Source organism: Cheilinus undulatus, linkage group 11 (assembly GCF_018320785.1).
Source record: "Cheilinus undulatus linkage group 11, ASM1832078v1, whole genome shotgun sequence".
Lineage (NCBI taxonomy): Eukaryota > Metazoa > Chordata > Actinopteri > Labriformes > Labridae > Cheilinus > Cheilinus undulatus.
Window position 1 is genome coordinate 46,319,560 of NC_054875.1, and position 14,691 is coordinate 46,334,250.

At 40.8% G+C, this 14,691-nt stretch overlaps 2 protein-coding genes across 3 annotated transcripts in view; both read right to left on the reverse strand.

The window, feature by feature from the left end:
- The window catches only part of LOC121517796 (tubulin alpha chain-like), a 1,079,624-nt gene that overhangs the window by 924,857 nt on the left and 140,076 nt on the right, over positions 1-14,691 (reverse strand). The window lies entirely within an intron of this gene.
- Positions 1-14,691, reverse strand: part of lama5 (laminin, alpha 5) — a 135,307-nt gene that overhangs the window by 2,363 nt on the left and 118,253 nt on the right. For both annotated transcript variants that reach the window (XM_041799810.1, XM_041799809.1), the window contains exons 52-77: positions 14,243-14,416; positions 13,796-13,992; positions 13,595-13,711; positions 12,252-12,406; positions 12,040-12,169; positions 11,819-11,921; positions 11,578-11,691; positions 10,681-10,863; positions 10,351-10,493; positions 9,309-9,488; positions 9,053-9,192; positions 7,452-7,611; positions 7,147-7,280; positions 6,868-7,033; positions 5,772-5,906; positions 5,396-5,547; positions 5,100-5,232; positions 3,891-4,034; positions 3,671-3,801; positions 3,378-3,545; positions 2,923-3,207; positions 2,335-2,527; positions 1,717-1,854; positions 468-627; positions 256-386; positions 38-131 (exon numbers count right to left, since the gene is read on the reverse strand). In XM_041799810.1, the coding sequence (XP_041655744.1) occupies positions 38-131; positions 256-386; positions 468-627; positions 1,717-1,854; positions 2,335-2,527; positions 2,923-3,207; positions 3,378-3,545; positions 3,671-3,801; positions 3,891-4,034; positions 5,100-5,232; positions 5,396-5,547; positions 5,772-5,906; positions 6,868-7,033; positions 7,147-7,280; positions 7,452-7,611; positions 9,053-9,192; positions 9,309-9,488; positions 10,351-10,493; positions 10,681-10,863; positions 11,578-11,691; positions 11,819-11,921; positions 12,040-12,169; positions 12,252-12,406; positions 13,595-13,711; positions 13,796-13,992; positions 14,243-14,416 (3,960 nt within the window). The remainder of the gene's footprint in view (positions 1-37; positions 132-255; positions 387-467; positions 628-1,716; positions 1,855-2,334; positions 2,528-2,922; positions 3,208-3,377; positions 3,546-3,670; positions 3,802-3,890; positions 4,035-5,099; positions 5,233-5,395; positions 5,548-5,771; positions 5,907-6,867; positions 7,034-7,146; positions 7,281-7,451; positions 7,612-9,052; positions 9,193-9,308; positions 9,489-10,350; positions 10,494-10,680; positions 10,864-11,577; positions 11,692-11,818; positions 11,922-12,039; positions 12,170-12,251; positions 12,407-13,594; positions 13,712-13,795; positions 13,993-14,242; positions 14,417-14,691) is intronic.

Below are 14,691 nucleotides of genomic sequence, written 5' to 3' on the forward strand. Positions count from 1 at the left end.
GGAACTCCAGCAGAAGAATGATCTGACTTTAGCTCACCTGTGATGGTGTGCCAGTGCCCGTTACATAGAGGCTCTTCAGGACTGAAGGAGGTAGAAAATTCACCTTTACCGTTGTTTATAAAAACTGTCATCTACATGAACACAAAGACACACAATCAGCATCATTAGGCTCCATTTTCAGTCTTTTCTGCTTTCCTTTACTTCTCTTTTTTACGATCTTGATAAAGACGTCTGCGGCTGACTGCCGTCTCTTACCTCTCCCTGGTTGAGGACGATACTCAGGTAATGCTCTGCCGATATCCCAGCATGCAACAGCAGCCCAGAGTCCGAGACGGGCCTAACCTCCAGCTGGATTTCCAGATCCCGACCCAGGACCAAAGACTCATCTGCAGGGAGGAAGGCCTTCAGTCAGGACTCAGCAGGATGTGATGAAGTGAAAACCACAGAAGAAGAGTGACGATACCTACCTATGGCGATGTGTCCTCCCTCGCCGGAGAAATATGCCCCAGGCTGCAGAGGGTTCTGGAAGCAGGGAACCGTCCCCTGGCTGTGAACGGGGTTTCCTGCAGGGGCTTCATTCAGCGACAGGTCTTTGACACATCCGACGAAACCACTGGAGCCTGGAGCCTGAATGTTTAAAACAACATGGACGAAAGTCAGTGAAGAAGAGTGGAGCAGATGCAGAGCTAAGGCTATTTCTGTTCTTTACATTGATGTGAAAGTTAATATTTGGATAGAAAATCTTAATTTGTCTAATTTGCAGGGATTTAAAAAATTCTAAAAACATTTTTCCTTTTTCTCTTTTTTTACAATAGTTTTTACTGGTCTGTAGCCCCTGTCAGAGAGGTTCAGATTCTGGGGAATCATAAAAACATCCTGTGGTACTCATGAACAGTGTGCATGGTTCTTTTCAATTCTATAAATATATAAGTACATGTGGAGCATCTTCAGCTCTGTAACTTTGATTTAATGTGAGCTCTTCTTTGTCTTTGCTCCAGTAAACGTAGAAATTGAGTGAAAATGCAGGATGTTATTGCAGCTTTCTGCACACTCAAAGGGCTTTTCTCTTTATATTTTGGTTCAACCCTCAAATGGGAAGAACTCTACTGTATTTAAGTCATTTTACGATTTTTACTTGGTAGAAACGGCTTAGCAATGTAAGTGTCACGGACTTCTAAAACGTGGCAGTGGATTATAGCTTCCTACTACCTCAACCATAAGGATGAACAAACAAAAACATGACCCAAAAAGAGAAAAAGTGTGAGACAAGGGGAGATAAAGTGTCCCGTTTCCAACAAAGACACTTTTTTTATTTAACACATCTTATAGAAGTCATCTGATGCTGCTGACCCTTCTCCCCTCCTCCCTAAATAACCTGAGACTAGCTGATTACCACCAGCCATCACCTGGGGGAAACCTCACAGGTGTGGCAGATTTTGCTGATGAGCTGCAACCTAAACTCTGGGAAAAAAGGATCTGACAGGGTCGACAAATACTGGTTTGTCTGGACTGATCAGGATAGACATTATTAGTATTAATGGGTTCAGTAAAATACATTTAGAGTAAAAATGAGCTGTTAATTTGAGATTAAGTGTCCAGCTGACTATCTACTGAGCCACAGCCTTCTGTTTCATATTTAAATCTGATTGGATATGAGTTTCTGAAGAGCAGTGTGTCCAGTCGGTGTGTTCTGTCTTTTCTTTGCGGATGTTTTACCGTCAGTGAAGGCGGCACTCCTCCGATATACAGAGGCCCGGTGAGACGAGTCTTCTCTCCTCCGGGAATTCTCTTCCACTGAGCGCTGATACCATCAACGATCAGACTGATCTTCTCTCCTTCTCGCTTTACAAACACCTGAGGAGACAAAAATGATAAAAAATAAATAAATCAGCACATGAGGTTAAATAAGAAGGTCCATTCTGGCCTGTGCAGCAGCTTTTTGAGACCATGAAATTTGTTTTTTCCTATTAGCCTTATTTATAAGACAATACACATTTAGCTACTATGGCAATATTTTTGTAAATCCAGAGAAATATTAATATCCTCAAACATGTTTAAGGATAGTTTAAATTATTAGTTAATATTGTTTATTTATATATATGCCTAATGTGAAAATGCCTTTAATATTTTTTTTAGATACTAATGCTTTCATTCATCCATTTCTACTCAAGCCTTTCAAACTGACCAAAAGATGGTTAATCACAAATGTTAGCTTATTTAGATAACTCTATTTTCTGTGCAGCATGGTCGTCACGTCATACAGAGTTTTAATCAGTACGCCAGGATTCATGGTATAAAATATAAAGCAGTCTGTCTCCTTTAATGTGACCTCACCGTGTGCCACTGGTCGTCGTTGTACTTCTTGCGGCTGCGCAGGCTGACCTTCCTCTTCCCTCCGTCCAGCAGAAGCAGCAGGTGACCTTCTGACACACTGAGTGACATCATAGCTCCGCCTTGCTGTCCGTTACCTGTATAGAGCACCAAACCATCCGAGGAATTTATCCTCACTGCCATGGAGATGTGAGGACTGCAGGGAGAAAACCGTGAGATGGGATATGTAAATCACAAAAACTGCAAAACAGACTTTTTATTTTAAGAAACTTTTTCCTAACTAATTTGTTTTTTTTGCCTTTTTTTCCCAGAAAGGGCAGTGGATAGAGTCGGACACTTTTAATCTTAGCTACTGAACAGTTTATTTTGACAACAGGCTAAAAACTAGGGCTGCAGGAAGCTCTGAATGGGCTCTGGCACCTGTTGGGGTTTGCTCATGCACATGCATGTCGTGCATGCAGGGCTGCTTCAGTGATATTTATGAAACATGGAAAAATACTTAAACTAGTTTTCTGTTTCTTTACACACAAAAAATGTCCCATTAAATCTAGCAGTTTACATTGATGATGAAGATCAGTTTGTGTCACTCACATGGAGCTGGATGGCAGAGAGTCGTATCTCTGGTAGCTGTGCGTGGAGCCACTGAAATGTGTTGCCCCAGCCTCCTGGTCCGACGGTGCCCCCTGGCAGGAGTCCCTGGTATTCCGACTGCGAGACCCCGACGGTTTCTTGTGCTTCCCCTTCCCCTGTTTGTGGCTGTGTTTGGGCTGAGCAGCCAGGATCTGTTGAGGTTTTTTGGCAGCTGGACAGTCCAGAGGAACATTGATGTTTTCTTTTGCTTTCAGCAGGTTTACCACCATCTGAGGACTCTTTGTTCTGAATAAAAGGAATGTAGATTAAAAACTTCTATGAAAAAGCCCAAAACAATCATTTTTCAGGAAGGTTTTTAATGTTTATTATTTAGGAATTTACCCACTACAACAAAGGGAATTTCAGCCAGTTTTTAAAAAGATTTTGTATAAGCTTTACTGCTTTTTTCTCCTCACCTCTTGACAAAAACGTTGCTGATACATCCGGTGAGATTGGTGAGGCCCATGTTGGGTGTTCCTCCCAGGAAGGTTGATCCCAGCGAAGTAGATGCACTTCGACTCCGGCTGTCGATCCGGATTCCCTCTTTCCCTTTTTCCAGCATGTCATCAATGTACAGACGCATCCTTAAAAGTAAACAAATGTGAAAGAATGAGGGCAAAGACTTCATCCAACAAGTTTGAAAGGTAAACAGTACCTTTTATCTCAGATTTCATGGTCCTAACAGAACTAAACAGCGTAGCAATCCTACCCGTTGACGTTGTTGTAGATAGAGACATAGTGGGTGTTGTCATCGTTGTACGTTTTCTGCGTCCTGATCTCACTGTTGCCGGCTCTCACAACGACGTGTCCGTCGTGCAAAAACACCTGACAGACTCCGTCCTAGAAAAATCAAACAGACACGGGTCAGCTCTGTTAAAGAACGAGGATATTTGAAGCTCAAATCCAGAGAGTCTGGTAACTTTTCCAACCGTGTCCTGGTGGTAGAACATAAGTCCGTCCCTCTGCTCGGTCCTGAAGCTGAAGCTGGCGTAGAAGTTGTCCCTGAGGTTTGGGATGTCTGTCAGCTCCAAGTCCAGGTAGCTCTGACCTGTGAAGTGAGCCTCACGAGCCACCTGCACAAAGACAAGCAACAGCTCCAGATTTAGGTTGAATCACATTTCTACCCCTTAGCCCTTATCTTAGCCTTACCCCTTGGTTTTGCACGTTCACATCAGGTAAAGTGATGTCCCAATTCTCTTTTGAATTGAAGGGTAGGGCTAAGGGCAAAGGGCTACATAGCCCTTGAAACAAAGATTTTTCAGGACCACACCTGAAACCAAGGGGTATGTAAATTTCCCCTCCATGCACTGCATTCAATTGCAAAATGGCTCAACAGACTACGACGGAGGTGCAAAAATGAAAAAATATTTTTCGGCAAAATAATTACAGAAAACACAACAATTTCATTTTCTCATATATTCAATCTTTAGCCACTGAGGACTGCAGTTTATTGTATTTTTGATATCTACAGGTGTAAACGAGGGTTATTAATTGTATACATAAGTAGAGAAGATCAACGTAGTATGAACGAGATGGTTGAAGCTTTATAGTCAACTCCGATGACGCAGCTGTTTATCGGCAATGTGTGATGATGAACTGCAATCAAGTGGCGTCTGTTTCTTAAGAGAAGGTTTTCACCCCTTCCCTTACTACTCTGTTTCAAGCTCAAGATGACTTGAACCCATTGGTAGTTTTAAAAAGGCTACAACAAACAATAAACACAACTTTAATTTTTCATGTTGATATCAGTATGTGGAAAGTTAATAGAGTTCAAAGTTAATACGGTGGTTTTTCCCTTCCTACAAACGTAATAAATCCCTTCAAATATAATGGTTATCAGTATAGTTATAGGCGACGTCTGTAGGAATATTTAGTCAGTAAAGATTTCACTGTATGCAGATGATATAGTGATCTACACTTCACAATTACCATGTCTAAATGAAGCTTTACTTCTCTCCAAACAACCATCACATATTTCTATCCAGATTTTTATCCATTGAAATGCACTTAAAACTACCTGTTTGAATTCTTTCAAGTTTTGTACCAAAAAGATGATTGGATTAATCTCAAATGCAACACTGAAATGAGTAAGAAAGTTTCTGAACTCTTGAAAATCTAAAAAAAGAGTATTTTCTTACCAGCAGGTCACTGTCGCAGCCGAAGCTGACTCCAGAGCTGGTCATCCTCTTCAGGTCGATGTGAGAGTTTTGGGCCTTTACGTTCCTGAAACAGCCCTTCAGAGAGCCCTGCTTAGGGAACAAAGACTTCAACCTGCAGACAGACAAAACAATAGACACAGGGATCAGAGAGAATCAAACATTAAGGATCATCACAGTTACCACAATCAACCCTGTAAAGATGAGGAAAATCTGGTCCAGATTTCATGGCAATAATTTCAGTCTGAACCACAGCCTTTTACTGTGTCCATACTCACTGAGGTGGCATCTTGTTCTCTGGGACTCCCCCGAGGTAGTACATGCTGCTAAACGGGGGGATGTCCTCTGTGAACTGGTGCACGTAGAGGCTGAGGCGGTTGTTTCTCACCACAACACGCTTCTGGGACGAGCGCAGGATGATAATCTCCAGCTAAAGGTTGAAAAACAGCAAGGAAACATGACTACTCTATGTAAAGGAGATGCTACCGTGCAGAATTTGGAGCATAATGTCAATAATTTGACTATTTTTATTACGTTTTCAGCCTTTAAGCTGCCTCAGGATCTAGCTACATTCTGTAATACTTTAAAAAAAAGTGTAAAAATGTTGATTCATACGTGACAAAAAAGACACAAGAGTGACACAAAGACGCTTACAGCTTTAGGGTCGGCGTCGCTGATCTTCAAGGAATCGGATAAAGGCTCTTTGGGGTCGAGCTCCTCCAGAGTACCACTGAAATCATAGAAAACCTTCAGTCTGCCCTGAAGCACCGCCAGACACAAGAACTGATCCTGATGGAGGAAAGAGACACGGAGAATGTCTTTCAATGAAAATGGAAAAATATTAACAGTTAGACTCTTATAGGCTGCAATATGATATAAAACATACCTTTATGTGTTTAAAAGGGTGCATCAAACAAACAATGAGCTTAATGTACAGTATGGCCACAGAAATAAATCCAAATCATTGGGCCGATATAATGATGATAATCATGACTGTGTGTGCTGAACCACAGTGAAAGAATGAAAGATCAGGAAGCCTTTAAAAATACGACTTTTATACTATATTTTAATACTTTTCATCAGCCATAATCATCAAGATTAAAACCAAAAGAAGTTTTAGAAATATTTCACTTTGTATGAGACGAATCTGGTGTATATGGGAAATGGGAAAGGATACATTTTTACATGATATTCAATTTTTTGACATGCACCTGTTTATACTGGCTTATAATAAAGCTAAACCCAACTGTGGCTATCGCAAACTCATGCCAGAGCCTGTAGTGACTGCCCCGTTCTCCTTAAATGATGCTGATTGGCCAGGTCGGTTCTCAGACTTGGCACAGTCATTTCAGATTGGAGCCTTGCAAGATGGATTTGCCTGATGATGCTCATGGAATCTGGACAATCCGTCTGCTTAGCAAGGTTACAGGAACACAACACTGGTTCCACTTTTCACCTCTGAACTCCTCTGTAGTTTGTGTCCAAAGCCACAGAGCTCTTCTTTTCATACGACACATAATATATTCTACTTATTATGTGTGCTCCAGTGTTTATTATGTCTACCACCGTTTTTTAATCCTCCACAATTGTTGGCTTGTTTTCACCCAAATAGGGGAATGGTCACTCTAGACAACAAGGAGTGGCACAACTCTAAATAAAAACTGCACACTTGACTCCCTAGTATAACAAATCAGAAGAAGGTGGATAACCAGTAATAACTTCAATAATAAAAGAATAAAGATGGCTTTACCCCATTCTGCAGCAGCAGCAGAATGCCGTTGTGTGACAGCAGTTTGACTTCCTGTTCAAAGCGCTGCATGCGAGTCGATTCGTCAGTGAACTTGATCTCAGCATAGCCGGTACCATCGAAATACGCCGCGTCATTCACCCAGGCCTGAGTCAGCACTGGCTTAGACCTGTGGTCAACATTTTTATTTGAAAAAGAAGGAGGACATGGGGAAATATGACAGCGATCAAGAACAGAAAACAATCACAGAACAGAGGATCAATGTATAATCTTTGCACAGACCTGCCACATGGTTTCTCCTCTGTGGTGTTGAGCTGGAAGGTGTTTTCAAAGTTGTACAGACTGAGCACTTCTTCGTTCAGCGTATCGAGCTCAATGCAGCCCTTGAAGTTCGGCAGGGCGAGCGGGGCAGGCGGCTAAAACAGGACACAGATTTAACACCTGATTAGTGAATGCATAACTGAACATCAGACAAAAATCAATTAAAAAAAGGTGACACGTGAGTTAAATCTTCTGGATGTCTCTCATGGCCCACCTGTAGCACATCTGGGGCCCACTAGTCAAACTCTACAACTCTGTTTACTCACTTTAAAAGTCTTTGGATATCCTCCCACGTAGAAGACAGTGTCATCGGTCAGGAGGTTGAGCAGACCCTGATCCCCTTTAGCCTCCGCTTCTTCTTTTATGACTCTCTGATCCCCCTCATTGGCCTCTGAAGACATCGACATCAAACCGTACTGGAGGATCCTGCATTTAGACACAGAAAAAATGATTAATATACAGATTAAGCCTTCAGGTGCAAGGAAAAAGTATTTCCCCCCTTCCTTCCTTCTCTTTTTTTTTGCATATTTTTGTCTCTTAAGTGCTTCAGATCACAGACCACATTGGAGGATTCTACAGCGTGAACAGCCTGTTTGAGGTCATACCACAGCATCTCAATCAGATTTAAGTCCAGACTTTGAGTAGACCACTCAAGAACCTTCAATTTTTTCTAATCCATTCAGAGGTGGACTTGCTGGTGTGTTAGGGATCACTGTCCTGCTGCAGAACAGAATTCATGGTTCCATCAATTACAGCAAGTGGTCCGGGTCCAGGTATGATGCTCTTTTGATGAAATGCTGTGTTAATTTTACTCCAGATGGAACAGGACCAACATCTTCTAAAAAGTTAAACTTTTTGTCTGGTCAGTCCACAGTATATTTCCCCAAAAGTCACGGGGATCATCAGGATGTTTTTAGTCAAATGTGAGACAAGCCTTTGTGCTCTTTTTGGTCAGCAGTGGTTTTAGCCTTTGAACTCTCACATGATGCCATTGTTGCCCAGTCTCTTTCTTAGTGCTGAATCATGAACACTGACTTTAACGGAGTCAGAGAGGCCTGCAGGTCTTTAGATGTTGTTCTGGGTTCTTTTGTGACCTACTGGATGAGCTGTCCATGTGCTCTTGGAATTATTTTGGTAGGCCGTCCAATCCTGGGAAGGTTCACCACTGTTACCAGTTTTCTCCATTTGTGGAAAATGGCTACCATGCTTGGCTGGAGTCCCAAAGCCTCAGAAATGTCTTTGTAACCCTTTCTACACTAATAGATGTCACTTTGTCTTTCATTTGTTCTTGAGTTTCTTTAGATGATGCCATGATGTGTTGAGATCTTTCAGCCTACTTCACTCTGTCTGAAAGGTTTTATTTAAGGGATTTCTGGATTCTACAGGTCTGGCAGTAATCAGGACTGGGTGTGGATAGTCCAAAAAATGTGGTCAGTCACAGTTAATTCATGATTCAACAATGGGGGTACTGACTTTTTCACATAGGGTGTTTTTACCTTAATAAATGAAATCATCACTTAAAAAGTGACTATTGCATTTACTCAGGTTATCTTTGTCCAATATTAAAATATTTTTACTGATCTGAAAAATTTAAGTGTGAAACCTTTGTATGAATTAAGAAATCAAGAAAGGCAAAAACTTTTCCAAGCACTGCATATGTTTACTTGCATGATTTGAATGTCACTACACCAATAACCAATTTCATAAAATGTCAAAATGTGAACACTGTAGTTATTATTCGACTAAAGCTTCTTTACCATATCAAAGTTTAAATCCATAATTTATTTGTATAATTTCAATATCCAGGAGTTTATATGTTGGATAGTAACAATGTAAAAATGTACTCAAAGACAGAATAGTGCCTTACCTCTCTAGCACGATACTGTTGAAGTTTCCATTGGACTTGACATCCTCAGACATCGTCACCTCAGCAGTTTCTCCTCCGACGTTAAAGAACCATCGCAGCCTCTTCCCAACCAACGCCATACCCAGGAACTCCTTACTTGACTACAAAGACCAAAGAGACAGAAATGAACTACAGAAACTCACCTTGCCTTCACAAAAACTCTACACTTTATCATCTACAAAACACAACTGTGCTTCTTTGTTGTGGTGATGCTTACATCCTTGTTGCCGAGGTAAAAGACAAACTGCTGGTTGTTGTTGTCCTGACGTCTGGATCGCCCCGTCTCTGGAAGAGTGATGTAAAACTTCAGGGAGGTGTAGGAGGCCAGGTCGGCGAGGTTGCGAGGAGTACGGACCTGAACACCTGACTTCCCGTTGAATTTCACCGGGACGCCAACCTGGAGGGAAGTAAGAGGAAGAGAAAGACACAAGAAAACATTAAAAGCTGCAGCAATTCCAACTTGCAATAGTAGCCTTTTTTTTTTTTAGGTGACAGTACTGTGCAGAACTTTTAGGCATCTTTGGGGCAAAAACTGAGGCTGAAGTAAGGCGCAGATTTGGTAAGGGCACCATCAGGTGTCAAGGAGGACTGACACAACCCCGGTCGTGCTCTGGATGTCCTTGCATGTTATCAGGGGAATGGGAAAATAATCTGTGATAAAAATAACAAAATCCACATCTTAAGGGTGGAGTAAGGGGTGGATGTGCCAAGTAAGCACAACCTAGGGTACTGGCTGGATGGGTAGTAGGGTTGCCACATGCCCCTAGTTGTGCTGTGGATGCCCCATATGCCATCAAGCTTGACCTTGACAAACCCACCCTCCTCTCTGGCCCCAGTTTGTGGCACATCTGGCCCTGCATTGAATTCTTAGCCTATGCACATGACTGGATATCTTTGACATTAGTATTTGCTGACATCTGCAGATGAGGAGCTACATGAGATCACATCTCCCAGACTTTGAAAGCACAGGGCCTAACAAATCAGAAGACAGTCTGAAACATCAGACTGGGTCTGAGAATTTTATTTCCTGCCTGTACAGAACAGTCCAGAATATATCCTCAAAAACCAACAACACCCTTAAGGCAGCCTTGTATTATTTTTGTTCTGTTGTTCACCAAGTGCTGGCATGGAAGACGTTTTTGCCTGCTAATAAGGAAAAAGTAACTCAACCTACAGATACTGTAGGCTACTATGTCAGATAATAATTTCTTTAAAGCAAAAAGGCTAAATTATCTCTATATATATATCTTTATGTTTACCTTGCTGGCAGCGTTGCGGGCCTGCTGGATGAGCTGCCGGATGCGGTTGATGTTCTCAGAGATGTTAGGCATCTGTGCTGAATGATTTTGCAGTTTGTCCAGCTTCTTCATGAGCATGGGGATAGTATCACCCAGAGCTTGGACTGCAGAGAGAAGAGAGAGGGAGAAAAAGTTGGTCACAGTCAGTTTTTGGGCCTCTCCTAAAGTGAAAAATGTCTCAGAATGTGTGGTTTCTGTGCAGCTCTGTAGGTTTTTGAACACCTACAAGGAAATGGACAAAAACACACTGATAACTGAAAATTATTCACAGATGTACATATAAGCTCCTACCAGTCTTGTTGGCCTCCATCAGAGCATCGTTGATGTCATCGTTGGTGGCGTTGGCGTCTCCGTAGGTCTGCTGCCATTTGTCTAGCTGTTCTTTAATGGGAGTCAGGGCATCGTTGACTTGTGTTGCTGTGGTGTTTGCAAGATCTGCTGCTTGTTTTGCCTCATCAATCTCCTGACTCACATCTGATCATTGCAGAGAAAGGAGAAAAGAAATAATATTAATGACAGAAACGGGTAAAAATGCAGAGGATGAATCATTCAGAGCACGGATGAGATACAGAGCAGCAAAAAAGTCTTTGAATCCTTTCTGATGATTTTGCATTTTTGTTATGGGAAAAAAGTTTATTAAGGGGGAAAAAAACATCCAAACCCACCTGGCCCAATGCAAAAAAGTAATGATGTTGTTGTTAAATCATGAGTTAACTGTGATTAACCACATTTTTTGGATAGCTGAGTTCAATTCAAAGTCTGGACTTAAATCTGATAAAGATCCTGTGGCATGACCTTAAACAGGCCGTCCATGCTGGAAAATCCTTGAATTCTGCAAAGAAGAGAGGGTCGAAATTCCTCCACCCATTGCCAGTTATTGCAAACGCTTGCAGTTATTGCTGCCAAGGATGGCACGACCAAGTATTAGGTTTAGGGGGTAATGACTTTTTCACATAGGGCCAGATAGGTTTGGATGGCTTTTCTAAGCTTAATAATGTCATACAAGGAGAAGAAGTAGACTGGAAATACAAAAGGAATAACTCTTTTAAACTTGCAGCAATGATCCTAGCCTTGCTGAACTTGATTTTAGCTGTTAATCTGCACACGTTTATCCTCCAGTTTTAAAAATAAGATGCAATTTTTCTCATTTATGTGATTAAATTTCTTGTTTTTGTTAAAGGTGCATACTTGAAGTGAAGTTAAGGTTGTTCTGAACCATCTCCAGGTCTTTCATCACATCAGCCTGTTTGGCTTTGGCCTCATCCAGTCGCCTCTGAGCCTCTTCCAGCTGTGGTTTCAGGTCTAAAAAGCAAAAGCATGAAAACATGAGAATTCACCCTCTAGAAGATCTAAACTGAAGATTCAAGTGACTAAAGACCTTTAATAAACAACCTAAATGATAAAAAATAACATATATGTTTGTATTTACTGTTGTTGAGGTCATCATTCAGGTTCTCTACTTCCTCCTTCAGCTCCAAACTGTGATTCCTCAGAGAATCCGCAATCTGACTGAGATTCTGGTCCTTTATATTCTGGACAAACACACAGCATTATTACACACCAGATATGAACAAATTTACTGTTCTAAGACTGTACATTTGACTTCCTTACAAGTATAAACCAGTGTTTGAAGATTAGACATTCATGTACCTCCACAGTGTCATTTGCAGCCTTGGCGGCCATGTTGGCGGCCTCCTCCGCCTCCTTGATGCTGTTGATGATCTTGTTGTACGCTTGTGTTACATCCACAAATCCCTCCTTCCTGGTCTCTTCAATCAAACTGAGGACAAACACAGGAAACGGCTTCAGCTTCGTTTCTCTTTAATGTACAGGTGTAGCTGAATAGAGAACTGATCCCTTACCTGGACAGGTTCATGGCTAAGTTGTTGAGCGTCTCGGCGTGTTTCTCTGCCTTCTCCACCAGTGGGATTTTAGAGTCGGTCCAGGCGAAGTCTTGGACTTTCTTTGCCAAAGGTTTCCTGGCTCCATCCAGCTGAGCAGCCAGCCGCTCGTACTCCTGAGGAGGACGTTAGAAATATTAGAGAGGCGCAAATCATTCAGCATGTTCACAAAATCTAACTGAAATTATGCAATCAAAGTTTTCCCATACTGACTGAAACAACACTGCAGTGTTAGAGCTTCATTTTTAAAGGTTTTTATATGAAAAAAGATCCATACATAAAAATTTAGACTAAACTGAAATAATTATTATAAACGGTCCTTTAAATGTTAGAAACTTTTGATATATTTTTTATTTTCTATAATACTATCTTTCAGCTAATATGTACATCTTTATTTCTAATTAATTTTTTAATTAAATAAAAAATATTTTTGTAATATCTTTTTTTTCTAAATGTTATCGCTATAACACACTTTTTATTGGTTTACATCCTTAATATTATGAACTATCTATTATTAACTATGTAAAACACATTCAGTAGCTTATTTATGCTCTTAATATTATGAATTATCCATTTTATCACAGTAAAACACTTTTTTCCTGCTTTTTTATGCTCCTTATATTACGAAATTATATATTTTTATCTCTGTACAAAAGTTTTTTTTATCGGCTTTTAACCTTATGAACTATCTTTTTTAACCATGTAAAACACTTTCTGTAGGTTTTTTATGCTCTTAATATTATTAATTATTTATTTTCCTTCCTTTAAAACACTTTTTGGGGCCTTTTATTTACTGAATATTATAAATTATCTGTTTGTTTGTTTGTTTGTTTTACCTCTGTCAGACCCTTTTTGTAGGCCTTTTATGCTCCAGTTTTAAAAATTATGTTTTTGGTTTTTATTTATTGTAACTGACCACTCGTTGCCCACCTGAAGTACCTCTGAGGCCCACCAGGGGGCTGCAGCCCACACTATGGGAAATTACAGTAAGTTTACAAAGAGAATGTGCTAAACTATGACTGAAAAGTGCCAGTAATACAAACATATTTTAAATTTATCCTAAAAATCTTTTAAAAATAAACACAGTTCTATATTTAGGGCACAGCTTAAGTGGATGAAACTAATTTTTTTTTTGCATGATTCTAACACATTTCTAATGATTTTAACAGGTCACAAAAATGTTTTCAAGTCTTGAAAAAGACTGAAAACTTAGTTAGGAGGAATTTTTGATGTGCTTCATGATGATTTAAGTGATTCCAGTTAGAGAGGATTTCTGCAGAGTTCTGAGTTTTATTCGGACTTGCCTCTTTAGATTCTTGCAGGTCAGACAGCATGTTGTTGACCTGAGCCACGTCGTCTTCGGCCATGTTCAGCTGGTCGTTCACCTCCTTCTGCTTCGCCATGAGGTCCTCTAGTCTTTTCTGTGAGGGAGAATAAGAGTCAGAACCACAGCAGAAATGTCCTCTGCTGATTACCATAGTTTTCCTGTCGGTCTTCCGTCTTACCTTGTTTTCCTCCAGGGTTTTCTCGTTGGCGTTGTTGATCTCTGACGCTTTGGCCGTGTTGTTCACAGCTTCATTGAGGGCATCTCGGAGGTCCATCATCTCAGAGTGGAAACGAGCCAGACGGTCTCTGATGGCTTGGGCTAAGTCAACGTTTTCTCCCTGACGGTTGGCCAGCTCCTTGTTGACTCGATCCAACACTGACAGAGGACGCACAAAGATGATTTTAAAAGAAGATAAATGCATCACAACAAGAACTTCAAATATAAAAAAAAAACCCTTTAGCTACCGAGAGAACACTTAAAATTTGTTATATCAGTCCTTTTAAGGTGGTCAGAAACAAACACCTGCTGCTCTGCAAATGTGAAGTCAAAGCTACAAACTGATGAGTGTTTAAAGAGGAACTTACTCTTAAATATTTCAATGTTTTGTATGAGTAAACAAACTTACGTTTCCCCGCTTCCGTCCTCTCTTTCTCAGCCACTTTCTTCTGTCCCACGCAGCTCCTGTACCTCATCTCTCTCAGCATGGCCTCCACCTCCCTGATCTTCCTCTCCCTCTCTTCATCCTCCAGCTCCACCTCCGTGTTGTTCAAGGAGGAACGATTCACCAACATAAGGATATCTGAGGAAACAGAGAAGTAATATAAGATTATAATTCAGTCAGTGGAAGCTGAGTGAGCCAGCTGGTTGTAGAGTTAAACTCTGAGCTTTACGAATAATACACACTATATGGACAAAAGTATTGGATTCGGACGCCAAACCGTCACACTGATACTGTAATGATATTGTATTCAAATACATGTACTTTAATATTGAGTTGGCCCTCTTTTGTAGCTATAACAGCCTTCACTCATCTCAGGAAGCTTTCCACAAGATTTTGGAGTGTTTCTGTGGGAA